The 27,367-nt window shown below is 43.1% G+C and overlaps 2 protein-coding genes across 2 annotated transcripts; one reads left to right on the plus strand and one right to left on the minus strand.

The window, feature by feature from the left end:
* Window positions 1–1,075: 1,075 nt before the first annotated feature.
* On the minus strand, window positions 1,076–14,266 carry LOC129862760 (wee1-like protein kinase 1-B). Its single transcript, XM_055934715.1, has 9 exons — window positions 13,254–14,266; window positions 9,769–9,980; window positions 9,338–9,404; window positions 8,976–9,148; window positions 8,539–8,807; window positions 7,306–7,493; window positions 7,022–7,192; window positions 3,276–3,421; window positions 1,076–2,220 (listed from the first exon to the last, which is right to left on the minus strand). Exons 1-9 carry the CDS (start codon window positions 13,734–13,736, stop codon window positions 2,082–2,084), a joined length of 1,848 nt encoding a protein of 615 aa, XP_055790690.1. The 5' UTR covers window positions 13,737–14,266; the 3' UTR covers window positions 1,076–2,081.
* Window positions 14,267–17,994: 3,728 nt separating this feature from the next.
* c9h11orf16 (chromosome 9 C11orf16 homolog) lies at window positions 17,995–27,236 on the plus strand. The gene is made up of 7 exons (XM_055934721.1): window positions 17,995–18,070; window positions 18,370–18,589; window positions 21,280–21,654; window positions 24,469–25,152; window positions 25,405–25,657; window positions 25,860–26,453; window positions 26,633–27,236. Exons 4-7 carry the CDS (start codon window positions 24,997–24,999, stop codon window positions 26,848–26,850), a joined length of 1,221 nt encoding a protein of 406 aa, XP_055790696.1. The 5' UTR covers window positions 17,995–18,070; window positions 18,370–18,589; window positions 21,280–21,654; window positions 24,469–24,996; the 3' UTR covers window positions 26,851–27,236.
* The last annotated feature ends 131 nt before the right edge of the window (window positions 27,237–27,367 follow it).

Consider the following 27,367-nt stretch of genomic DNA (forward strand, 5'->3'; position numbering starts at 1 on the left):
AACTGCACTCAAGCCAGTGTCTATTCAACAAGTTACCACTGGCTAAATCTATGACTGGACACAGCTAATGCCTGTATCCAGGCAGTCCGTGTTGTCGTGCTTAAGAACAGCCCTTAGCCATAGTATATTGGCCATATACCATATCTCCGTAGACCTTATCGCTTAAATATACAATAGGCAAGACCATAGCTTACTATTTTCCTGTCCATGGTTGTATAGTACTTAAGGGGCATACACAGTTTTCTGTAATATAAAGTGAGATGAATGAAGAAGGCATTTGATAAGAATTTATTAAAAGAAAATACAGGCTATAAGTAACCCTTTAGCAATGTTAAACAGGCTCCTTACAGTGACAGTAAAATAAAAAGGCAATTCATCGTCACAAAACAGGTGAACCTACAGAACAATGATTGTTTTAATGCAACACAGGCAGGGTTGTCGGCTATAAATGTACCATTTGTAATATTGGCAATGAAAGTAAAAAAAAAAATTAAAACAGTTTTGATACACACACTTTTCTTACATGTTTTGCATGATCCATTTAAACTCAGAAGAAAAAAAAAAGTGAACATTTCTTCAAAAGTATATATTTAATGGTACACAAAATATGATCATAGGTGAACTTCATAGCAATGATTTAAAACTACCCCAATTGGAGAGAAAAAAATCCATCAACCCCCTTGAACACAGACAAACATGAATAGCAGCAGGTTGTGTGTGGCAAGTTCCCCCGTTGCCTTCAAAGTGCTCTTAAATAAAAGCGTTGTCAGATCCAGACCTTCGGATGGCTGACATCAGGCAGTAAGGTGCGCACATCTGTGGTCTGCTACATTCACACACTGAGAAGGGCTTCTCTGTGCTCCTCTCCAACAAAGAGCAAGACTAGGCTTTCAAGGAAGTGCAGGGACTACAGTGGAGAGCCTCGCCAATCTACTTAGACTTGGGGCTGACAAAGAATAGGTAGAGTAAGGAACGAGAAGTTCACCACCAGGATTACTGGCAATTTGATTGAAAGGGCCAAGTCTTCCTACAGAACTGACTGTTTGACAAGTCAGTACTGATTGAATATGGCAAAGTCTCAGAGTTGGACAAAGCAGGCCCACCCACAGCATTGAGACAGGGTAAAGTCCCCTGTGACCAGTGGAAATGAGGCCCATTTGGCTGGATCGACTGGTCGATCTCCAAGGCATTCCTAGTCGAGCGCCAAACATTTCTGTAAAAAAAAAACGATAAAGCCTTGCATTCCTATTTTTCTTTATTTGCTTTGCGCTGTTGGCAGTAGGTGCACTTGATTCAGCCGGGAAGGCGAAGTGTTCCCATTTCTTGTCTGAAGGTAGAACTCCACCTACCCGGCAGGCCCAGAGAGCAAATCAACAGCACCTATAGGCCTACCACTGGCCAATCAGATTGCTCAGATCACTGTCTGCCGTTTCATCGAAACACACTGTAAAAATAAACCTTGAAAGCACACCAAAGTTGATACTGTGAGATTTCGGAAGTTTTAAAACCATGACTAGAGAGAACGAATACATCAAAGAGCTGTTTTTTTTCTGAGTAAGTTCATGTTTAAGTTGTTATTCAGCACCGTCAACACTTTGTTCCACATTTTTACAAGCCATAAAATGCACGTTCTCCCTACTTCCATTCATGCTGCAATGAACGAGTGCAGCAAAGTGTTCTGATAAGCTTGGCTTGTCTATTACCAGCGTGATCATATACCACATTTCAAAATGGTCTGAGAACCTTGGCAGGGCAATTCAAGCATAGCCAATTTGCAGTGATAATGAATTGGGCCTATAGACTACTGCACAAACCTAATTGTTACAGAACTGTTTTCAATTGGTTAATGTTGCATAGGCTTAATACGTTTTAAAGTCAAATTAAAAATATAAAAAATATCTGCGCGGTAAATCGCAGCTTGCATTTTGACCCAGAAAAGGTCGGTGACCACTGCCTTAAGTAGAATCCACGCCACTTGGATCGAACAGAATACGTAGTCGGAAACTCAAGATATTTGTTTTCAGTCCATGATCCAGCACCATTATTGCTCGCCACTCAGGGGATCTGTGTTTGAGTCAGTCTCAGTAAATGTTCAGGCTCATTGAGCGGTTCATCTTCTTGCCGACGAATCTGTAGGTTTTGGGGTTGGACTGGACAGTGGAGCGGGTCAGAACTTTCTCCTCAGCTGCAGTTGTCTCAATCTGGGCCTTCTTCAGCTCCCTGGGGAAAGCAATGTAGAACAGTTAGACAAACCCTGAATTAGGGATGCACATTTTTGTAAATTCTGCTGCAGACTAACTGACCCTTATTAACCGGTAAAAACATTTTCCAAACAGTAAAATTAGGTGACAAACAGAAAATACTATGCATGCATACAAGGAACTGACATGTTTCATTAAGAATTTAAATGGAAACATGCAAAAATAGCAAGCCTATCGTTTTACATTCAAAAGGCTATATAGCCTATTATTGAACATGCAACTCCTGTAATGAAGCAGCTAATAAAAATTCATTTTTCAAACATTTGCCAAAATGCAATTAGCGGGAAAACACTGTTTTAAACAATTCCCCTAATGTGAGTTGTGTTAGAAACTTAGAGGGGGAATCCAATGGCAACAACTAGGATGGGTTGTTAGTATGACTAGGATGGTGCCTTTGGCTTCTGGACAATGAAAGAAAGTTGATATGAAAACCAATAGAACAGGAGAGAAATGCTGCTTAATGGCACAAGGAAGTCTTTATAAAATAATTCCCTCCACGTTGCTATGGTTGGATTTTGGCTAGGCTACTATGAAGCAAGGTAAGACGCGCCTCATTATTTGAAGTAAAGTAAACCGCTCACGTTTAAAACAATTATACTGCCTCAAGCTCATACTGCAGTGGTGGGTGACACGCTGATAGCCTATACACTCAAATGGAAAGCGCACTTTAATTATGAGTCGTGATTAAGAAACATAAATAGTAGCTATTTTTTAAATATCGTGGCAATCAAAAAACTGTTTAAAACACGATTGCATTTAGAATTATGTTGCACACACTGACTGGGCTTACAAAAAGCACACTTCACTCCAGTATCAACTTTTTTGAGAGGCTGTTCACACACTCTGACAGGTTGTAGGCTATTCCGCTCCTCAAACTTTCCTCTGTATGCCGATGTAAAAGCAAGAGCAAAAACGAGCTAACCACTGCCTTTAGTATGTTGACAAAAACAGCAACCTTCCAGGAAAACCATTGTGCTACATTCGATCGTTGTTTCAGTGCCATTCTGTACTTACTCCTGAAGCAGGGCGTTCTTGAACTTCTCTGCGTCGAGTTCCACACGGAGCAGGTCGGCACTCATTCTAGCTGCCGTCAACAGCACCGGGTGCTTGATAAGGTCAAAGGTGGATGGCCGCCTGGCGGGGTCAGGGTGGATCATCAGCTGCAGGGTGAAGGAGAAAAAAAAAAAAAGATTAGTACTAGCTAGCAATAATGAATAGGCTAACACAATCCAATGGATGTTTGAGAGCACAGTTCAAACAAATAAAATTGTTATCCCATGCACCGAATACAACAGGTGTAGACCTGACCGTGAATGCTTACTTCAAATGAACTGTATCCCTGTCAATATCACACAGCTTCATAATTTTATCTTACACAAGGACAGTGAGCACCACTGAAGGGCAGTGGTACAGAAACGTATAGGTAGAGAACGAACAATAACCATACCAATTTTCGGGGGTCAAGGAGGCCGATATTTTATATCATTACATTTGAAGATTTTAATGACAACATTTCCCATGTATACAAGAAGCATGGCTTTTCTCTGCGACTTTACTATTACACTTAGTTATCAGTAGAACGTCATTATTCATGTTATTTATTACCTGTAAATATTAGTCTAGTATACAAATTAAGACATTTCAGATTGGAGGGTAATTATTATTATTTATTTTTAAATACAGGATTCCGATTGATGCACTAAACCATTCAAGTCCAATGATTTTTCCCCCCTCCACCTTTCCGAACAATTCGCATAACGTCACCAACGCTGCTGCTGTCATTCTCTGTGGCAATATGTTGTTCAAAGTGGCTAAGGAGGACGCATTAATGAGAGAAATCATATACTACTGGAAAAAGATGCTACTGAAAATATTAGGGTATAAGGCTATGCATCCAATAGGATGAATCATGAAAGGAGCTCGTCTACGTTCCATTCAGTTGCACCCAAATTAACAAGAGAGGAAACACAAAACTGACACCTGTTGTCATTTCTTGTTGCAGGCTCAGCGTATGTGCAAGACCTTTTTTTCTATCGGACTAAAGAGATGAAGTTCAGACGCTAGGCTTATTTTAGGAAACTTTCTGAATGGACATAGAGAATTAGTAAACTCATACACGCACACCCACGCACCAGAAAGGACCCATCAATCAAAGCCACCTGCAGCGCATCCCAGTCAGACACATAAGCAAATCACATTTGTCCTTTACCAAAAATGTATCAACCTTGCCTTAACTTCAAATTAGGGATGGGTGGTATACTGTATTTTACTATATACCAGTATTGTTGCATTGCCCAGTTTGAGATTTTACTTGACCTTCTATAACAGTATTTCATTGTTTGGTTTGTTAAATGTGAAAGACAACTCCGGCAGGTATAATGTCCGTTTTAATAGTTGAATTGTTTGCTACATGAGTCATCTCCTTCTCCTCCTGCATGCTGTTAACCACACCAAGCCCTGCCGTCACTCAAGGAGAGAGCAGTTTGACCATGGAGTCACAAGCACTTTGCCTTTCACTCTGCATGGTTAGATGGATGTAACAATGTTAGTGAAATGCTGCTTTCCACAAGCATTCTATAAATTACCAGTTAGTGTATCTGCTAGTTTGTTTTATCTTAATTAACAAGGTGCTGGTAAAATAATTAGTTAGCTGCTAATGCTAATCGTTATTTAGCTGGCTAGCTAGCTTGCTAAGTGTAAGAGCAAAGTGATTTTGCTTTGTCATTATGGGGTAGTGTGTAGATTGATGAGGGAAATTTTCTTTTAAATCCATTTTAGAACACTTTGGTCAACACTTTTATAAGCCAAAAAACGCACATTCCCCCTACAACCAGCTTTGCAGCTGCAATGAATTAGTGAACGATAAGCTTGCGTTGTTATTATTAGCAGCTGTCTTTTTTAATACCAAGGAATATTTCACTTTCTCTGGTTATAGGAGTAACAACATTGGTGCGTGAGGTGAGTGAGGCAGAAATAATGCATTGCGACTTGAGCTTCGCAATGAGCTGGAAGACTGCCCCCTTTTCTCAGCGGCGGGAGGTAGAGTGGAGCCTCACCGGTGCTCCCTCCCTCAGACGCAGGCCATCAATACACACACAGTGCATTTGGAAAGTATTCAGACCTCTTCACTTCTCCCACATTTTGTTATGTTAAACAGCCTTATTCTAAAATGGATAAAATAAAATGGATAATAAAATATTTAAAAAAATATTCAGACCCTTTGCTATGAGACTCGACATTGAGCTCAGGTGCATCCTGTTTCCATTGATCATCCTTGAAATGTTTCTCAATTGAATTTACCAATCAAGTAGTATTGGACATGATTTGGAAATGCACACACACACACCTCACTATATAAAGGTCCCACAGTTGACAGTGCATTTCAGAACCTTGTGGCCTGCTGGAGGTCATTTTGCAGGGCTCAGGCAGTGCTCCACCTTGCACAAAGGCGGAGGTAGCGGTCCTGCTGCTGGGTTGTTGCCCTCCTACGGCCTCCTCCACGTCTCCTGATGTACTGGCCTGTCTCCTGGTGGCGCCTCCATGCTCTGGACACTACGCTGACAGACACAGCAAACCTTCTTGCCACAGCTCGCATTGATGTGCCATCCTGGATGAGCTGCACTACCTGAGCCACTTGTGTGGGTTGTAGACTCCGTCTCATGCTACCACTAGAGTGAGATGCAGAAGTGTGATTGACTTGGAGTTACATTGTGTTGTTTAAGTGTTCCCTTTCATTTTTTTGAGCAGTGTATTAAATTAAAATGTACACATTGTTCTTCTTCACTGTTCCTTTTTGCGCAATTCACGCATCTCCGCTGGAAAATCTCTTCAACGAGTAGCCTATACGGTGCATTCGGAAAGTATTCAGACCCCTTGACTTTTCCACATTGTTATGTTACAGCATTATTCTAAAATGGATTACATAGTTTCCCCCCCTCAATCTACACACAACACCCCATAATGACAAACCAAAAACTGGTTTGTCCTTTAGGTGCCTTTTGGCAAACTCCAAGCAGGCTGTCATGTGCCTTTTACTGAGGAGTGGCTTCAGTCTGGCCACTACCACAAAGGCCTGATTTGTGCAGTGCTGCAGAGATGGTTGTCCTTCTGGAAGGTTCTCCCATCTCCACAGAGGAACTCTAGAGCTCTGTCAGAGTGACCATCGGGTTCTTGGTCACCTCCCTGAACAAGGCCCTTCTCCACCGATTGCTCAGTTTGGCCCGCCCAGCTCTAGGAAAAATCTTGGTGGTTCCAAACTTCTTCCATTTAATAATGATGGAGGCCAATTTGTTCTTGGGGACTTTCAATGCTGCAGACATTTTTCAGTACCATTCCCCAGATCTGTGCCTCTAAAAACCTGTTTTTGCTTTGTCATTATGGGGTGTTGTGTGTAGATTGATGAGAAAAATGTATTTAATACATTTTTGAATAAGGCTGTAACGTAACAAAATATGGAAAAACTCAAGGGGTCTGAATACTTTGAGTTCCAGAAGACTTTCATTTTGCTAGCAAGACAGTTAAGACCTGTAGCCTGTATATGGACATTTTACCAAACAGTAAATTAATGATCACATGTTATTATTCAAGTGTGCTTAAGCCAGGAGTTCCCAAACGCAAGCCAACCTATATGCAGCATGTGTGGGTAGTTAAGATGCAGTCCACCCAGAGGTACATCGCCGGCTTGCAACAGTGCACTCGCGCTAAATGGACTTCCGCCTGCGCAGGCCCGATAGACTAGGAAAGGCTAATATAGTTCTTACCTTGAGTAGACTCAGGAATTGCTGAGAGAGAACTTGTGGGATAGGTGGGAGTTTTCCCTGACGGATCTGGTGCCACTTGTCCCCATTGCTGGGCATAGGCTCTGCCCCAGAGGCACTGATCACAGTCAGGGCCAGGGAAAAGACGTCTGCCTTTGTCAAGTTGCTGTAGTCCTGGGAGAAAAGCTTGACGTGATTAGGGAAGCTGTAGAGAACCATTTTAATTATCAAATACTACACTTTAGCCAGGTAGAATCTGTTAAGTTTCTCCTGGAGAGAACACTCACCTCTTGAAGGACTTCGTTTGCCAGGAACCTGCTGTCACCTTCCTCAACTTGAGGATTGTTTAACCTCGTCACGTGGCCAAGGTCCCCTATTTTGTACACGACACTGGTGGCCAGTCCATCCTTTTCGTCCTCCTCGTCACACACGTCTACTACACTACCAACCGTCTTGCGTGAGATAAAAATGTTGCCTGAAAGAGACAATACGGAAATTAGTTTTCTAACCAGGTTTCCATCCAACATTTTTATGCAGGTAAAGTACATGTCGAAAAAAAAAAGAAGGAAAAAAAGACAGGCCTGATGAAAACAGCACATTTCCGGTAAACTTCCAAATGTCAACAAAATAAAATACGCTAGAGAAGGTGGGATCTTGTCGGGAAGATTGAATTATGCGAAGTAAACTTGGAGTCACACAATCACGTGTGGTTCTGCTACTATGACTCGTTGGGAAAAGCATGCAGTTTATTAGGCTACAGATTAAATAAAGGATGATGACCGTCACAGGGTGGTGAAAGTGCAAGGTGATGATCTTGATGGTCCTTTCCAATAAATATTACGGATCTTATTCCGGTGACAATCAATCAGCGACGCTTGGCTGCCGTTTGACAAACAAAAATAATCTTGCTCTTTTGTCCATCATTATAATAATCTCATGTAGTAGGCTATACGTGCGCTGTAGCCAATAGCGCACAGATAGTGCTGTTGGCTAGAAGCGCGCGTGCCAATACTAGAGTGGTCTCACTCGCTATATAACACACAAAAAAAAAAACATTGTGACAAAACCATCAGTAGAGTTGAAAATGCGATGAAAACCCATTTAACTTGTATTTTTTTCTGTGTACATGGTAATTTAACACCAAAAAAGTATTTATATGCACTACGTCATCATGCACAGCCTTTTATCAGCAACAAGTCAATTTGATGTAATTACATCTCTGGTGGGAAAACACGCATATTGTTTTTATGCAGATTTTTTAATAATCTGTCACCAATTGGATGGAAACTAACCAATGACCAAAACAAAAGCATGTCAAACAAATTGTATTAAGCATTGAATTAGGGATGTGTTTCACAAGAGTTCCCGCTGTAAAACAATGTAACTTGAAAACAATTTGACACGAGCAAGAGCAGTGCGCTAGTTTCTCTTACTAGCTGTTAAAAAGTTAAACAATTTGTTTTAATCCCATTTCATCTCCTGATACAAAAGGTTCATGCTTTCCCCTCAGTGGTACTTACTAGGCTTGATGTCCATGTGGACCAGTGAGGACGAGTGGATGTACTTGAGGCCGCGCGTCACCTGCAGCAGAAGGCCCTTCAGATCCAGCTCTGACAGGAAGCTGAGCCGCCGGTAGTTCTTGGCCGTGACGTCCGAGAGGGTGCCAGCGTTGCAGTACTCGTTCTGGATGAGCATGCGGTCATCCTCAGCCCAGGCCGAGTAGTAGCGCACCACGTGAGGGTGCTGGCCCAGCACGGCGTGGGCGTACACCTCCCGGAGGGCGTTCTGCCTATGGTGGGAGGAGGGAAGTATAGATGTGGGAAGATTTGTCATTTCTTCAAGTTTGATGTTTACTGTGCCTGTTAGACTGTGGATATGACATCTCGCTATTGCCAGCTTTAAGTCTCAAGACTGACTTCAGAAAATGTCCATATGCAATATATCAACTCCAACTTACTCATCCACAGAGCCTACCAGGGGCTTCTTTGAACACTTGATGGCGTACACGCAGCCATCCAGTCTTTTCACACACTTGAAGACTGCACCATACTCCCCACAGCCGATCTTCTCCAGCTCGTGGAACTCTGAGGCATACCTGGAATTCATGTTGCTCTCCATCATGGTTATTCTCTGAGGATAGAGAGTGAATAGAGAATCATATTAATCCAAATAATATATAGTTACACCATGTTATCGTTATCTCACAAGACTCCATTTAACTGCATATGCGCAAATGCACATTAGGTTGAGAGCTTTGCTGATGGGACAAAATAACATGACCACAATGCTGTAAAGAAATCAGGACAAGAAAATAACTACCTTTGGTGGAAGACGGACTTCTTCCTCTGTTTCAGCATCACTCACCTCCATGTCCTCACCACAGGAGCTAAATAAGATGAGACAAAGAACTAGTTAGCGCACATTCTACACACCAATGATTAGCACTGAAGCCTTTACACACACACAGCAGAGTTCATTAGTGACCATGATGGGGTCTTGGTTTCCTGCCAGACTTTTGCCATACTCATTATTGTCAACGGATTTAACGAACCAGGCTAGAAATAACAATGGGCTACAATCTGTGTGTACCGACATACGGACACATTCAGGTATCATGTAATAAGATAAAAACATAAGTGTTAAAATATTGTCTGTTGAAAATTGGACTAAGTTATATTGCTAGATAATCCAATACTTAGTTGGGAAAAAATAAAGTCCTACATTCTAACAATGCTTAATGAGTGACATACTCATTACAGTGTGCCCTCTTTCTGCTGTTCCTCTGTTGAGTGGCAGACTGGATAAGGAGGGATTCGGGGGTGAAGGGGTTGATGTTGACCAAAGGGGTCTGGCTTCTCCTGCTGTCCGGACCAGATTTTCCTGTGGATTCTACATTCCCGAAGAGGGCTACTCTCCTACTTGAGGACGCTGAGCTGGCAGTTCTGGCTTTGTTCAGCAAACTCTGCAAATGACATAATTAACATATTCAAGAAATGTCGAGACACTTAGACAAGCCTTTTGACCAAGTTAAAATACCCTTAATGAATTGAAATAACATTATCACATATAAATAACTAATTGAGTAAAGTTGAAGTGAAAATCAAAATATGCCTTTCAATGTAAATACTGATGTCTAATTTGGAATCTGACTGACGAGATATATATATAAAATAAATATAGGTCACTGGGCCTTTAGTATTATTTCAAAAACAACTACCTTTACATTTTTGAAAATGTTAAGTTTCAATCAGTCATTTGGCTAGCTGTCAGCCTGCTGTTATGTAATTGTACAGTATTACCTGTACAAATGTGGGCGTTTCTATTATTCCATTAACAGCTGCCTCTTCATTTTTTTAAACGTTTAAAGTTTCAATGAGTCATTAGGTCATGCTGCCAACCTGTTATGTAATTGTACAGTACTACGTCACTACAAAAATTGGGACAATAGGCGTGACTATTATTATTGGGCGTCACTAATGACTAACATTCCCAAAAGTTTCAAATCAGTCAAAAGACATGCTGCTGTCAAAAGCACTGAGGTATAATAAGAAATGGAGAGAATGCCTCCAAGACGGCTGACCTTGGTTTTCAACGTAATCTACTCACATTCGCGTTTCGTGGTTCCTGCCATCTTTCTTACACTGATTACGCCGCTTGCGCACTAGAACTTGGTGCGCACTAGAACTTGGTGCGCACTGGAAAGACAGTGAACACGTGCCAAGAACTCTGTCAGAGCACCTGGACAGCTTAACCACAAAATAATGAGACAGATATTTCACTGAATGTTTAAATGTGAAGCATCCGCTTGGCGTTTCCACTCACTACCAAATATGGCAGTGAGAGGAAGCCCACTGGCGGGCAATGGGAGAAGATGGATTTTCTCGTCAATGAAACATTTGATCTCAATACAGATCTGTTCCCAAAACTAGAATCTGTTATTTACAGAGTGGACTAAGGTTTGTAGACTTTACCCTTTGCAAATGTTTTTTTTTGTTGTAAAATTTTTATTGCGTTGTTTAGCCCAGCCCAGTCAAAACTGTCCGCTGCTCTGGCACCCCAATGGTGGAACAAACTCCCTCACGACGCCAGGACAGCGGAGTCAATCACCACCTTCCGGAGACACCTGAGACCCCACCTCTTTAAGGAATACCTAGGATAGGATAAAGTAATCCTTCTAACCACCCCCCCCCCCTTAAAAGATTTAGATGCACTATTGTAAAGTGGCTGTTCCACTGGATATCATAAGGTGAATGCACCAATTTGTAAGTCGCTCTGGATAAGAGCTTCTGCTAAATGACTTAAATATAAATGTAATGTAAATGTTTAGAAGGTGCAAAGGCAAATTGAGTTACTGCACACGCGCCTTTCCGAGTAGGCGTTCCCTAATGGAAATATGCAGATGTTACTAAACGCCAATACGATCTCGCTAGCTCGTGCTTGGCTCTGCCCCACTCCTTGTTTGTTCTGCCCACTATGGCTCATTTGTTCCAATTGGAAACGACAGGCTGTGGTCTCTTGGTTTAGTTATAAAAATATATATTTGGCTTAACTAGTCAACCGGGGCCTCCAGAGTGGCGCAGTGGTCTAAGGCACTGCTTCGCAATGCTTGAGGCGTCACTACAGCCCTGGGTTCGATTCCAGGCTGAGTCACAGCCGGCCGTGACCGGGAGACCCATAAGGCGGTGCACAATTGGGCCAGCAACGTCCGGGATAGAATAGGGTTTGGCCGACCGGGATTTCCATTGCGCTCTAGCAACTCCCTGTGACGGGCTGGGCGCCTGGCCATTGACTTCGGTCGGCAGTTGTACTGTGTTTCCTCCGACACATTGGTGCGGCTGGCTTCCGGGTTAAGCGAGCAGTGTGTCAAGAAGAAGTGTGGCTTGGCAGTGTCGTGTTTCGGAGGACGCATGGCTCTTGACCGTCGCCTCTCCCGAGTCCGTAGGGGAGTTGCCGCGATGGGACAAGACTAACTACCAATTGGATATCACAAACTTGGGGAGAAAAAGGGGTAGAAGCACAAAAACATTCAAATGAACTAGGCAACCGGCACTTCCCCTGGCTAGCTGGGGTCATCTCAGAGCATGAACATAAAATGTTAATATTGTCGGAAAATAAAATATCGGCCACGGCGACAATAATTTGAGTAATTCAAAGGGTGTTTTGTGCACTAAAGTGATGACTAAAGTGTCTCTATTAGGACTTTTCTACTTTGACTTCTCTATGGGGCAGTCATAAACATGTTTCCAGACTGGAACCCTGGCTCCTTGGTCAAAAGCCATACTGCTGTTTCAATAACCACGTTTACATGCGCACAGTATTGCAGATGGTAGCGCATATTCCTCTTAAGGGCTTAAAAATTCTACAAGTACCACCATCACATTTCATACAGGACAAATCTTTCCACTGCTTTGGAGTTATTCTGTTTTCTCTACTGTCCCTGAAACAAAACAGACAACTTTACAAATGTTAACTAGATTACTAATGCATTCTGGTTAGCACTACTTTCTTTAGTCTTCTGGGGCAACAAGTTATGACAGAAGAGAAGACGCAGGCATCTAACTATAGTTGACAAACAAACAGCCTTCCAAATGTCGTAAATTATTATATGGCCTACCAATGTTGGAAATTATAAGCAGAAACGTGTATGAATTAGGAGTGAAAGTAGCCAGTAGGCTATATGATCCAGTACAGAGTATCAGCAAAATAAGTTATGGAATTCTGTACTGTAGGTAGCCTACGTTCTGAAGTGATTTGTTTGACAAAATCAGATGAAAACATCACAACACCCATGACATGCAAAACTGCCTGTGCAGCGAAAAACACCAGTAAATGGGATAAGATGTTTACATGCCACAGTATCCCATCTAAGATCAGCATCTCTCAGGCATATTATTCGGGTTTTGCATAACTGGGACAAGCTTCTTCGGGTTATTGTAAACAGGATATGATGTTTATACGCGTCAACTCAAACAGAATACTTGAGTTTACCGAATAATAACGGGGTATTGGTGTGTATGTAAACGTGGTCAATGAGGCTTACTGACGTGTATGTAATTGTACACCACTACAAAAGTGGGTTCTTTCGAAAGCTAGTTGTTTTATTTTCATACTTTCTACAAGAGCGGCAATTGGTGCACAAATCATGCATTTTATGAAATTTATATTAGAAAATGCATAAACTGGCAAACATAGCTACTATGGCACAGCAGGTTTTCTGAATCAAAAGTTCTCAAACCTTTGGTGTGTGTGGAGTATCAAAAAGGAGTAGTTTTTTAAAGGTTTTATGTTGAGGTGTGTCGGGGCAGTCTGGAATAGGTGAGCTCGAGCAGTCCCCATCTTCCTGAATGCATGACCGCTCCGGTGAACTCCCGTACACCTGAGAGTTTTTCCGTGGTGACGCCGGTGAGCCTTTAATGAAAATAACGCTAATGGGGGGTTGAAGGTGAGACGGATAACGGAATCCTTCTTCTCCCCACCGGCACCGTTCCACATCATCCGCAGTCCGATTCAGAGGGCTGTTGTCCTCGAGTCGTTTAATATCGACACTGTCCAGTCGCATTGGAGAGTCCATTTCTGTAAAACCCGATACGTCTCCTGTACTGTTGCCGTCATCAATCGGGGCGTATTCTTCATCGTTCGGTGCAAACAGTAACTTTTGACGTATTGGTCGGGCATTGGGAGATAAACTTCCATGACGACGATAACTGTAAGGCTGCATTTTTCATTTAAACCCTGGCTATCACTTCTTAAAAATGTGGTTGTTTATATTTAGCTAACAAAAAAAATCTTACCAATTCAACTGTTAGCTAATCCGCGTAAATTACTATGCAACTATAACGTTAGCTAGCTAAATGATCTACCCACCAGTATCAATCACAATACGATTATTAGCGTGTGATATCAAGAGTCACTGTGCACTAGAAAAGTCAAACCGACGTCGGCTAGCCGCGAAGCAAAATTGACATTAGCTAGCAAGCTACAGTAAATTAGCTACTGTAGCAAACGAGAAGTATGGCAAAAAGTAAACAAACTTGCTCAGAGATCTCATAGACCTTACATTCCGAACACATTGTCGTTAACTTGACTTATCGCAAATTTGACATAACTAGCAAGCCTATGTTCATCTGATAAATTTGTTCCGAATACGTGTATATACGTTGCTACGTTCGTTAATATAAATCTAGCTAGACGCCCATGCCGTGGCCACTCCTACTAGCTAACGTTACAAGCACAGATGGAACAATGAGACAGATATTTCACAGGATGTATAAATGTGAAGCATCCGTTTTTCGGTTCCCACTCACTACCAACTATGGTAGTGAGAGGAAGCCCACTGGAAGAAGTGGGAACAAGATGGGTTTTGGCCGACATTCTCCAAATACAGTTTTCTGTTACTAAAACTCCAATATGTTATGAACAGAGTGGACTACGTTTTGTAGACCTTAGCCGTTACAAAATTAAAAAAGAAATTGCGCTGTTTAGGAGTGCAAGGGCAAATTTAGTTATTGTACATCCGCACTTCCCAGAGTAGGCGTTCCCTAACGGAAATTAGCGGTTATTTGCTAGCACGCGCCAATAGGCTATCACTAGCGCGTGCTTGTTATTTCCCTCCTCTTTGCTTGTTCTACCCACGATGACTAATTTGTTCCCATTGGAAACGACAAGCTGTGGTCTCTTGGTTTAGTTATAAAAATCTTTGTTACAAGTTAACCGAGTTATTTTAGCTACGGCGGAAAATGGCTGCGCGGCACAGCAACTGAAATGAATCGGCTATATTAAAACATTACAAACTAGAAAAGTGTATTTTCACAAAAAATCATTCACTAGCTAGCTATGTTTACAAAAATGGTTTCACTGTTCCTCCTATCGCGCGTAATGTGCAGTGCTTCACGCAACCGTTGATGAGATGACCTACTCATCAGCCAATGGGTACGACCCATGAGTTTTCAAAAGATGGGCGTTCCGGTGGGTAACCAAAGATTAGGTATTCTTTTGAAAAGACGGTAGCGTGACCGCTCTAACATTGGAAATACATGTCCTCAAAATGGAAGGCAGTCAGGACCATCTCTAGCCAATGAGCAACATGGTCTGAGAGCATGTCGGGTTATTCTGTAGGTAAATGCGAGCTCTCCATTTAGTATGATATGTTACATTTTGTATGTATTCATTTTTGCATGTCCAACATCCGTTGTGTATAATATGTTACACATTTGCAAACGTACAATACGTTATAATCGTATATGTTACAAATGTAAAAATCTACCAGCCACTCAGGCAAAATATTTTTTTGTGCTAAAATTACACTAACAAAACACACAAAAAACAGATGAGCATGCTTTGTAATGTTTCCAAAACAAATGTATTACTAGTAAGAAGTAATGTGGTATAATTGTTTAATTTCATTTTTTGGGACCTGAGTCTTAACCAAAATATTACAGACTACCCCCCCCCCCAAAAAATCATGTTCCCGGGGTAATGTGACTCAAGTCATGTTTGTGCCTGTGAGATTGAGTCTGACTAGTAGAAGTGTTGTCTTTTCTTCTGTCGTGGAAATTCTTACACAGGGACACTCAAAGTCAATTTTAAATTAATCATTGTTTTTTTGTCAGGGCGCTGGAGAGGTTAATAATACAACAGGGGCAGGCTATAGACAGGTCAAGGCAGGCAGGGGTCAGTTAACCAGAGGTGGGGCAACTGGACTGGACGGCAGGCAGGCTCAGGGTAGACAGAGGTCAAAAATTCAGAGGTGGGGTACAGGTCAGGCAGAGTGATCAGGCAGGCGGGCTCAGAGTCAGGACAGGCAAAGGTCAAAACCAGGAGGGTGAGAAAAAGAGAGCCTTGGCAAAGCAGGAGCTGAGACACAAAAATGCTAGTTGACTTGACGGCAAAGAGACATCTATTACAAAACATCAAAAAGTGTAATGATCATCAGAGATTGTCATTCCACGCCTTTGATACTGGTTAAGCCTACAAGGTAGAGAGGGATGTATTTTGCTGAATTTATTGCATATATTTTATATAATTATAAATATCAGAGTTCCCTCTAGCTCATCATTGTCTGCAGCCTGCTCTGATCGTAGTGTAATGAAACAGGCAGGGAGAGTGAGCTCATTTGTGGTGGCCGGGGAACCCTCAACCTTATGGCCCGTAACCCAGCGTATTATCGACTGTGCCCCAAAAACATGCCGGTTTATAAACACAGGGTCGATACAGTTAGTGGTCGTAAACATTATTTTGAGTTAATACAATGAGGGGGAGGGTGTTACATTTATTTTACAGTACTAGGGGAGGGTCATGTGAAAATATTTGTAACTTTTGGGAGGGGGGTGCATTTTCTTTTATGACACCTTGAGTTGGACCAGCCCCTCCCCCACAGTAAATTTAGATCTGTCTCTTAGAAACACATTTGGCGTCGGTTACAGCTGTGATTCTTTTTGGGTAAATCTATAAGAGCTTTGCACACCTGGATTGTGGAATATTTGCCCATTTTTATAAAAATACATCTTCAAGCTCTGTCTAGATGTTGGGGATCATGGTCAGACAGCAATTTTCAAGTCTTGCCATTGATTTTTAAGCATATTTAAGTCAAAACTGTAGCTTGGCCACTCAGTAACATTCACTGACTTCTTGGTAAGCAACTCCAGTGTATATTTGGCCTTCTGTTCATTGTCATTTAGGTCATTATTGCAGCGTCACTGGAATATTCTTGATCCATGCTCAGTTTTCTACCATTACAGACATTGAACTCTGTAACTGTTTTAAAATCACTGTCCTGCAGCTCAGTTCAGAAGGATGAAAGTATCTTTAATGCCTCTGGGTGGTTTAATATATAATCCACAGCATAATAATTAACTTGACCATGCTTAAAAAGATAAGAAATGTCTGATTTGTGGTTGTTACCCATCTACCAATCACTGTCCTTCTTCATGAGGCTTTCAAATAGCTCCCTGGTTTTTGTAGTCTATGCGTGAATTTCAATACTTGAATGAGGGAGCTTACGTATGGGGGACAGAGGAAGGGTTAGTCATTCAAAAATCATGTCAACCCCTATTATTTCACACTGAGTGAGTCATTGTAATTTATGTGATTTGTTCAGCCAAATTTTAGGCTAATTTAGGCTTCCCTAAATAAAGTGGCTGAATACTTATGCAACGACTATATCAAATAATTCTTCCACTTTGACGTTGCAGACAATTTTGTGTAGATTGTTGACAAGAAATGACAAATAAATCAATTTTAATCCCACTTTGTAACACAATAAAATGTGAAGAAAGCCAAGTGGAAGTTACTTATTCTGTCATTACGTTACAGTTACTGTACATTGTCTCTTATCACTTGTATGTAGCAATAAGGCAGCACTTAGAAATAAAATTTGATGAACTCATGTTTTTTCTATTTCTGTCATATATCTATTTGAGACAAGGTGTCATTTTCTAAAATGGATGCAACATCTTTTGAGTGCTACCTCTAACACATCTAACACACTCAACATTGACAGCCATGCTCATGAAATGTCAATCTAAGTGAGTTAAGAAAGTAATTGAAGGTAATTTCACATAATCAAAGTGCCCAAGAAGAGTCGGTGGGGGATCAAGAAGTATCCAGGGGCTTCTAACATGAAGCCAATAAAAGCTATATTTTACTTTGATAGCATAATCTTCAAAGGCAAACACAAGCCAGTCAAATCTCTCAGGGCTTCCTTTTCAAAGAGACACAACATATTTGCCATATATTTACCTTAAGTAACCAAGTTGTAACGTCTGTGTTATATAACGCTACCATCTCATCGCTTTTAGCCTGGTCCTAGATCTGTTTGTGCTGTATAGGCAACTCGTATGTTCGTTCGTGTGTCAGACCTTAGGAGTTGGCTATGCAGCACTAGATCTGGGACCAGACTACTCCGCTTTCACTAGTTGACTGACAGTTATGCAGCCCAAAGAGGCCACGGTAACATTCACCCAGACCTCTCCATGGTAACTCAAGTAAACAATGGAGCTTAGTGGCTATCTGCAGACTACAGACAGGCAGGAACACTCTTGGGGATTCACAGAGGTACAGTAGCCTATCATTTGATACTATTAAACAGCTAAACGTATAACAATGAAAGTATAATTAATTTCTTCCTCAATTAAATATATATTTTTAAATCATATATGGAAAACATCCCTGTCACTGCAGAATTGTTTTAGGGGGGAGCTCTTCATTTATTCCTTTCATTGTTTGTTTACAGATCTTGGTTTACATGTCTCTTATACTTTGAGGATACAGTATACACAACATGTAGGCCTAATATGAGACATTTCAATAGGTATTTTGTTTTTCCTCTACCTCATTAATACTTTGACATCTAGGGCAAGGATGATGTCTGTATCCCAGTTACCTGGTGAGCCTCACAGGAGGCTCCTTCCATTGTTCGTGGGCCTGAGGTACAGGAATGTGTCCTTTGTATTGGACACCTCAGAGGCCATGAGCACTGCTCTGGGGTCAGTGAAGCGCCTGCTCATCCAGACCCTGCTGAACAAGGCATCCCTCAGAGACTCGCTCTTCAACATCATAGGCTTCTCATACAAGGTACTGTACAACTCACAATGTTAATGCTGTAAGCATTATCATCAAATGAAATGTTATTGGTCGAGTACACATATTGTGAAGATGTTATCCCAGGTGCAGAAAAATGCTTATGTTTCTAGCTCCAACAGTGCAATAATACTGAACAATACACACAAATCTCAAAAATTAAAATAAGGAATATCAGAACGAGCAATGTAAGAGTCCGGAATATAAATATGCATATGATGGTGTGTGTAGATGTAACGGTTTTGAAATGGCTAGCTAGTTAGCGGGTACGCGCTAGTAGCGTTTCAATCAGTTACGTCACTTGCTCTGAAACCTAGATGTAGGGTTTCCCCTTGCTCTGCAAGGGCTGTGGCCTTTGTGGAGCGATGGGTAACGATGCTTCGTGGGTGTCAGTTGTTGATGTGTACAGAGGGTCCCTGGTTCGCGCCCGGGTCGGGGCGAGGGGACGGTTCAAAGTTATACTGTTACATTGATGCTGTTGACCCGGATCACTGGTTGCTGCGGAAAAGGAGGAGGTTGAAAGGGGGGTGAGTGCAGAGGGTTCCTGGTTCGCGCCCGGGTGGGGCGAGGGGACGTACTAAAGTTATACTGTTACATAGACAGTATATGAATGGAAAAGGTGTGTACAGCAGTAGTTCTATGGGATGTGCCTTGACTAGAACACAGTATAAACATATGAAGTGGGTAAAACAGTATGTAAACGTTATTAACTAAAGTGACCTGTGTTCAACGACTATGTACAGCTGAAGTCGGAAGCTTACATACACCATAGCCAAATACATTTAACCTCAGTTGTTCACAATTCCTGACATTTAATCCTAGTAAAAATTGTTTTAGGTCAGTCAGGATCACCACTTAATTTTAAGAATGTGAAATGTCAAAATAATAGAGAGAATTATTTATTTCATCATTTATTTATTTCATCATATTCCCAGTGGGTCAGAAGTTTACATACACTCAATTAGTATTTGGTAGCATTGCCGTTAAATTGTTTAACTTGGGTCAAACGTTTCGGGTAGTCTTCCACAAGCTTCCCACAATAAGTTGGGGGAATTTCGGCCCATTCCTCCATACAGAGCTGGTGTAACTGTGTCAGGTTTGTATGCCTAATTGCTCACACACGCTTTTTCAGTTCTGCCCACAAATTTTCTATAGGATTGAGGTCAGGGCTTTGTGATGGCCACTCCAATACCTTGACTTTGTTGTCCTTAAGCCATTTTGCCACAACTTTGGAAGTATGCTTGAGGTCATTGTCAATTTGGAAGACCCAAGCTTTAACTTCCTGACTGATGTCTTGAGATGTTGCTTCAATATATCCACATAATTTTCCACCCTCATGATGCCATCTATTTTGTGAAGTGCACCAGTCCCTCCTGCAGCAAAGCACCCCCACAACATGATGCTGCCACCCCCGTGCTTCACCGTTGGGATGGTGTTCTTTGGCTTGCAATCCTCCCCCTTTTTCCTCCTAACATAACGATGGTCATTATGACCAAACAGTTCTATTTTTGTTTCATCAGACCAGAGGACATTTCTACAAAAAGTACAATCTTTGTCCCCATGTGCAGTTGCAAACCATAGTCTGGCTTTTTATGCCGGTTTTGGAGCAGTGGCTTCTTTCTTGCTGAGGGGCCTTTCAGGTTATGTCGATATAGGACTCTTTTTAATGTGGATATAGATACTTTTGTACCTGTTTCCTCCAGCATCTTCACAAGGTCCTTTTTGCTGTTGTTCTGGGATTGATTTGCACTTTTCGCACAAAAGTACGTTTATCTCTAAGGAGATAGAACGCATCTCCTCCCTGAGCAGTATGACGGCTGCGTGGTCCCATGGTGTTTATACTTGCGTACTATTGTTTGTACAGATGAACGTGGTACCTTCAGGCGTTTGGAAATTGCTCCCAAGGATGAATCAGACTTGTGGTCTACAATTGTTTTCTGAGGTCTTGGCTTATTTCTTTTGATTTTCCCATGACGTCAAGCAAAGAGGCACTGAGTTTGAAGGTAGGCCTTGAAATACATCCACAGGTACACCTCCAATTGACTCAAATTGTGTCAATTAGCCTATCAGAAGCTTCTAAAGCCATGACATCATTTTCTAGAATTTTCCAAGCTGTTTAAATGCACAGTCAACTTAGTGTATGTTAACTTCTGAGCCACTGGAATTGTGATACAGTGAATTATAATTGAAATAATCTGTCCGTAAACAATGGTTGGAAAAGTTACTTGTGACATGTACAAAGTAGATGTTCTAACTGACTTGCCAAAACTATAGTTTGTTAACAAGAAATTTGTGGAGTGGTTAAAAACGAGTTTTAGTGACTCCAACCTAAGTGTATGTAAACTTCCGACTTCAACTGTACATAGGGCAGCAGTCTCTAAGATGCAGGGTAGAGTACCAGGTGGTTGCCGGCTAGTGACAGTGACTAAGTTCAGGGCAGGGTACTGGGCGGAGGCCGGCTAATGGTGACTAATATGCCTATGTGAGTGTTTTACATGTGAGGAGTGTGTTTCGGGAAGATAATGCAGTGGTTCAGTACCTAGTTGTAGTAAAATGCCTTTTTCCCAACCCTGGCGTATGGCTAACGGTTTGCCACATTTTGCTCAGCATTTTGATGCATTATGAACACCTTATACATTCCTTCCTGGGTTTTAACATTGTTGTCCCATGTTGCCCAACCCTAGGTAACCCGTTGGTCTGAGCACATGGTGCCCTGTGCTCCAGACACTGTCTACGAGGCTCTATCCTGGATTCACTCCCTCAGCTCCAGCCCAGGTAGGGACCTCCTGGCTGCCCTGAGCACAGCCTTCAGCGACCCAGCCTGCCATGCCGTCCACCTGGTCACCACCGGTCTCCCTGACCACCCAGAGGAACTCCTCCGGGCCCTATCAACCATGGCAGGGGAGAGGCCAGTCCATGTGTTCCACCTGTCGCTATCTAACCCCAGCAGTAGCAGCTCTCTGGACGGCAGGACTCAGGACTTCATGCAGTGTCTGACTCACGCCACAAGAGGGAACTGTTATGTTCTCCCTGTCGGGATGGATGGGGAAGTAGAGCAGGTGGGGGACCATGAGAGTTGGTGATTAATTTACACTGATTGAGTCTTAATGAATTTGAGTGTCCACTGCTCATCATTGAGCACTTACTTGATTAATTAATCATTGTCGGGGTTAGTAGAAGGAAGGTCACCTCCACCAGATTTCATTGTGTCAGTGTGATTTCAGACAGTAGCCAAGTTCGTTATTATTACACTCATATAGCAGTCAACACACACTGAAATCCATGAGCATACAAAATATGAATGGATAAGAGCAAATAAATAAATAAAATACTAGTTAATTTTTTTTAAATAATAAATGTCCTGCGGTCTGAAAGCGACTCATTCATTAATGAGCAGAAATATGGGATTGGTGACGCCATTGTACTGTTCAGTTCTAGTCTCTGGTATAGTCAGTTGGTTTTGGCTGCGGGTGTTCCTGCCTGTCACTGTGTTTCGGTCAGGGGCTAGCCAGTCTCTGAACGGAGAGTTGAGGAAGCTGATAGATAGCCAAGTCGGTGTCCTTCTCTAATTAAGCCGGAGTAGGGACAGGGTCAGAAGTGCAGGATGGTGTGGCATGCGCTCTTCTGAATATGCTCCAGGTTATCAGACTGGGCCTGGGTCAGTGAGCTGTGCCAAGCAGGAGCGGCATACTCCAGAGTGTGGCATATGTACTGTAGCCAGTGTAAATGCAAGCAAGGTCTTCTTGTAACACATGGAACCTTTTTGATGCGGAAGGAGATTTTTTTTTTTTATTGCTCTTGGTTACCATAGTAGCAACCTGCTCGCCCCATTATAAGTCCTTCTGTGCTATTACCCATAAAGTCTTAACAGCACTTTGAGATTCTGTCCCTCAATCCAGAAAGGGCACGGGACTGGGTGGATTTCTTGTGAAGGTTATTGATAGGACCTTGCACTTGACAGGGTTCAGTGACATTCTGCTTGCTTGAACCCATGTGTTGAAGTTGTTAAGAGCCTGCTGTGGTGTGCTGATATTTCCTGTTGTACATGGTGTGGCTCAGATTTAGATCATCAACATACAATACATGACCAAAGGTATGTGGACACCTGCTTGTCGAACATTTCATTCCAAAATCATGGGCATTAGTATGGAGTTGGTCCCCCCTTTGCTGCTATAACAGCCTCCACTCTTCTGGGAAGGCAATCCACGAGATGTTGGAACATTGCTGCGGGGGACTTGCTTCCACTCAGCCACAAGAGCATTAGTGAGGTCGGGCACTGATGTTGGGCGATTAGGCGTGGCTCGCAGATGGGGTTGAGGTCAGGGCTCTGTGCAGGCCAGTCAAGTTCTTCCACGCCGATCTCGACAAAACATTTCTGCATGGACCTTGCTTTGTGCCAGATAGTGAGTTGTGATTCATCACTTCAGAGAACGCGTGTCCACTGCTCTAGAGTCCAATGGCGGCGAGCTTTACACCACTCCAGCCAATGCTTGGCATTGTGCATGGTGATCTTAGGCTTGTGTGAGGCTGCTTGCCCACGGAAACCCTTTAAAAAAAATACTTTTACCCCTTTTTCTCCCCAATTTCGTGGTATCCAATTGGTAGTTAGTCTTGTCTCATCGCTGCAACTCCGGTACGGACTCGAGAGAGAGAAAGAGAGACAGAGACAGAGACAGAGAGAGAGAGAGAGAGAGAGAGAGAGAGAGAGAGAGAGAGAGAGGCGAAGGTCGAGAGCCATGCGTCCTCCGAAACACGACCCAACCAAGCCACACTGCTTCTTGACACAATGCCCGCTTAACCCAGACACCAGCCACACCAATGTGTCGGAGGAAACACTGTACACCTGGCTACCGTGTCAGCGTGCATGCGCCCGGCCCGCCACAGGAGTCGCTAGAGCGCGATGGGACAAGGACATCCCTGCTGGCAAAACCCTCCCCTAACCCGGACGACGCTGGGCCAATTGTGCGCCGCCCCATGGGTCTCCCGGTCGCAGCCGGCTGGGACAGAGCCTGTACTCGAACCAGGATCTCTAGTGGCACAGCAAGTAACTGCGATGCAGTGCCTTATACCACTGCACCACTCAGGAGGCCCGGAAACCCATTTCATGAAGCTTCCAACGAACAGTTCTTGTGCTGAGGTTGCTTCCAGAGGTAGTTTGGAACTCGGTAGTGTGTTACAACTGAGGAATTACTATTTTCACGCGCTTCAGCACTCGGCGGTACCGTTCTGAGCTCGTGTGGCTTACCACTTCGCGGCTGATCCGCTGTTGCTCCTAGACGTTTTCACTTCACAATAACAGCACTTACAGTTGACCGGGGCATCTTGAGGAGGGAAGAACTTTGATGAAGTGACTTGTTGCAAAGGTGGCATCCTATGACGGTGCCATGTTGAAAATCACTGAGCTCTTCAGTACGGGCCATTCTACTGGCAGTGTTTGTCTATGGAGATTGCATGGCGGTGTGCTCGATTTTATACACCTGTCAGTTTGAAGGGGTGTCCACATACTTTTTGGCCACATAGTGTTTTTCCACCTATTGTTGACATCCCGGGCTGTGCTGTCAATGACTGATAGGAAGATGAGAGGGCCCAGAAGAGTTCCTTGAGCACACACCTCCCACCAGTTCCTGCCAGTCTTAGAGGCTGTCTTGGTAGCGTACCTGTTGTTTGTGGCCGGTCACGAATCTGTAGTCGGATATTTTTTTTTTTTAACACATTAGCAACTATTGCATCTATAACAAACTGGTGAGCTGGTCCAGAAAAAGGCTTGAATTTAACAAGGAATGTGAATTCCCAAATCTCTAAGTTTAAGTCACAAAAAGAAAAAACATTGAATAGGGAGAGTTATGATTAAAGTCTTGGGTGTGTCCTTCCAGGTGATTCCATTGTACACTGCTGAGAGCCAGCCCTCAGTGCCGAACTGTTCTCCAGTGAAGTCCTGCAGTCAGTCCCCCTCTGTTGTTCCACTGCAGCCTTTACTGCCCTTATCTCCTCTCAGGTTGGTCTCCTGGATTACCAAATGTTAAACAGCTACATACAGAATGCACTGTATACACTGGGATTATACACCACTAGCCTGGATACCAGTCTGTGTAGCTAACATTCCACTCATCATGCTCAACACACTTTGGCACATCACACAGAGTACAAGGAGTTGAATATTAGCTAAACAGGCTGGTACCCAGGCTAGTAAACCACTGCTATAACCACAAAATAATCAAGCATTTCTGGACAATTTGTCTATTGTGTGTACAGTATCTAAGCATTTATGGACAGGATTTATGTACAGTATCTAAGCATATACGTACCGGATGTGTATAGACATGTTATTGACTACATCTATGCAGTCTGGTTCCCACTGAGGTAAAAAACATATATATTTATTGTGGTTGTGCTGCAGGTGTATGCTTGGTAATCCCTTCTGTCCAGTTAGTAGCTGTGTGTTGTCAGGGAGGGCCCTGTCCCTATGCAGCACAGAGTTTCTCCCAGGCTGCCGTGTGTTGGCCAGGAGGGAGCTGGATGGCCTTTACTACTTGGGCACTGTAACGGAGCTAGTCCAGGTAACAAGCATACATCCCTTCATGCATGTCATCTTTTAAAGGATATTGAATATATTATCATATCGCCTAAGCACAATATCATTCAAAAATGAAAGCACCAAACACCATTAGAGGCTTATGTAAGATGTTGGGTTGCTATCTTTAGCCTACCAGTGAATATACTGGAATGATGTGTCAATGCTCCATTGAGCTTGGTTCCTTGCCTCCCGATGCCATGCCGTGAGCAAAAATGTATTTTCTTCTGTCCCCCAGGGTCGAAGAGGAGTGTACGTGGTTGAGTTTGACAGGCCGGGGACGAGGAGACCCGAAGGGGGAGACGGTCGCGCTATGAGGATGTCCCAGCAACAGCAGCTAGTCTGCTCTCCAGACATGCTGAACCACACTCAGGCCCACACACACTGTCTGGTCCCTGGGGATGCAGTGTTGTCCCCGTGGGAACCTGACCTGAGGAGATACGGTCCGGGGAGAGTGGTCTCCGGAATGGAGACACGAGATTCAGTGACAGGTAAGGTGCGGTTGATCAGAAGGGTTGACTATTACATTGTCTCCCACTGTGAAAGAGTCATGACTCTGGATATGAGAATTATGACAGATGTTTCACCTCTTTCATGTCAGTAATGCTCAAATTAGGGGCTGCACAGAAGACCAGTGTGTGACACTATATTATACGTTGCACTTTAAGCTGAGGTCTAAATTTGCCCTTGCAGTAGAGAGTGGGAAGGGGCTCCAGGTGCTGCTGTGGAATGGTAGGCTGATGCAGGTGCCTGGGGATCTAGCTGTGTGGATCCCGGCTTCTCAGCATGAACGGATCGTCAGGGAGTTCCAGCGAATTCCTCTGCCGCCATGCTGCAATGACAATTTGCTCCACGTCCACAGCACCATGTGGCCTCCCTATCTGTACTGCACTGGGTCACAGTGCTGTCCATCAGCAGGTGGACCATGCCATTGTCCAATCATGCAGCCATGGTGGCCACTGAGAGTTCCGCCTACTCATGTGCATGGCCTGAGAGAGGGGGAGGGGCTAGAGCGGAAAAATCGGCAAGAGAGGGCAGAGCTAGAGAAGAAGGTGGACCTCCAGTTGGGTGAGCTCAAGGAAACTAAAGAGGTCGAACCTGAGACATCATCTTCGTCCTCTTCATCCCTGTCGGGTGATGAGGAAGCAGGGGCCATAGGGGAAAAGTCTGTCAGCCCATTGGCTAGCACAGAGCCCTCTCCCCTGGACACGCTGGGGCCAGAACACGGCCGACCTGACTGGAGGTACTGGAGGAGAAGCCATCCAGAGCCACAGCACAGACAACCAGGTATTGAATATACTCAGCTAAAATTGAGTGATTCTTTATGCACATCCTGCTACTGAGCATGTTGAAAATAACACTATATTGGAAAAGCAGAGTAACGTAAAACTGATGATTAAACAAACCAAAAGAAAAATATTTATGTTTACACCATACATATGATCCAATGTCTGTTGATTTTTCAGAGAAGGTACCAAGGGGAAAATTCCAGTCTATGAAAATCAGCTACCCTGACGTCGAGATCAGTGGCTCACCCAATCACAGCTCCATGTTTCAGCCACTTCCTGGCTGTGAGAGGAGGGTGACCATCAGGGATGTGTTTGGCCTGACAGACTCCAAACCTCGTCCAAAAACGAGACTACAGTTAACCGCTGGCAACACGATCACAGGTGTTTATACATGATGGTTTTGACTATTGAAGATGAATCATGTGGGGTCTTAAAAACACCCACACCAGTAGAAATACACATTTGAGCTGAAAGACAATGGGCAGAGCTTACCCATGATGTTGCGCAACAGTGTAAGTCACTAAGTCATAGTTTTAGTCAAAGTATGATATATTTCGGCTTGAAGTGCCAGATCCAAACGTGTGACTTCAGATGTTTCCTTGAGTCTTACGTGTCTTTTCCTATGGAGATGACGTGCAAATTACTTCCAGCCTACGTTTCATTTCAGGGCTGGGTTTTAATTAAACATTACCACCCACCAGCATGGCAATATCTATTAATCAGAAACACCTGCTGCAAAGTTTCCTATTCACGACTTGTCTGAGAGCCAAACAGCTTTTCTTTGTAGCCTACACTTGGTTTTCCACTCGATAAAGTCAAAATTGGCTACATCGTACAAATTCATGAGAACAAAAATTTGCTTTTTGTTCTTTAAGGTTATGGTTAGGCTAAGGTTAGCAGTATGGTTAAGGT

The sequence above is a fragment of the Salvelinus fontinalis genome, chromosome 9 (genome assembly GCF_029448725.1).
Source record: "Salvelinus fontinalis isolate EN_2023a chromosome 9, ASM2944872v1, whole genome shotgun sequence".
NCBI lineage: Eukaryota > Metazoa > Chordata > Actinopteri > Salmoniformes > Salmonidae > Salvelinus > Salvelinus fontinalis.

Bases quoted from the DNA above. Each gene is read 5' to 3' on its own strand.
- LOC129862760 (XM_055934715.1), bottom strand. From the start codon at position 13,736: ATGCAGCCTTACAGTTATCGTCGTCATGGAAGTTTATCTCCCAATGCC. The intron at 9,405-9,768 runs GTATGTCACTCA...CATCTTATTTAG, and splicing joins AAGAGGGCACACTGTAATGA to CTCCTGTGGTGAGGACATGG. The intron at 9,149-9,337 runs GTAGTTATTTTC...CTCTATCCTCAG, and splicing joins AAGTCCGTCTTCCACCAAAG to AGAATAACCATGATGGAGAG.
- c9h11orf16 (XM_055934721.1), top strand. From the start codon at position 24,997: ATGCTTGGTAATCCCTTCTGTCCAGTTAGTAGCTGTGTGTTGTCAGGG. The intron at 25,153-25,404 runs GTAACAAGCATA...TCTGTCCCCCAG, and splicing joins CTGTAACGGAGCTAGTCCAG to GGTCGAAGAGGAGTGTACGT. The intron at 25,658-25,859 runs GTAAGGTGCGGT...TTGCCCTTGCAG, and splicing joins GACACGAGATTCAGTGACAG to TAGAGAGTGGGAAGGGGCTC.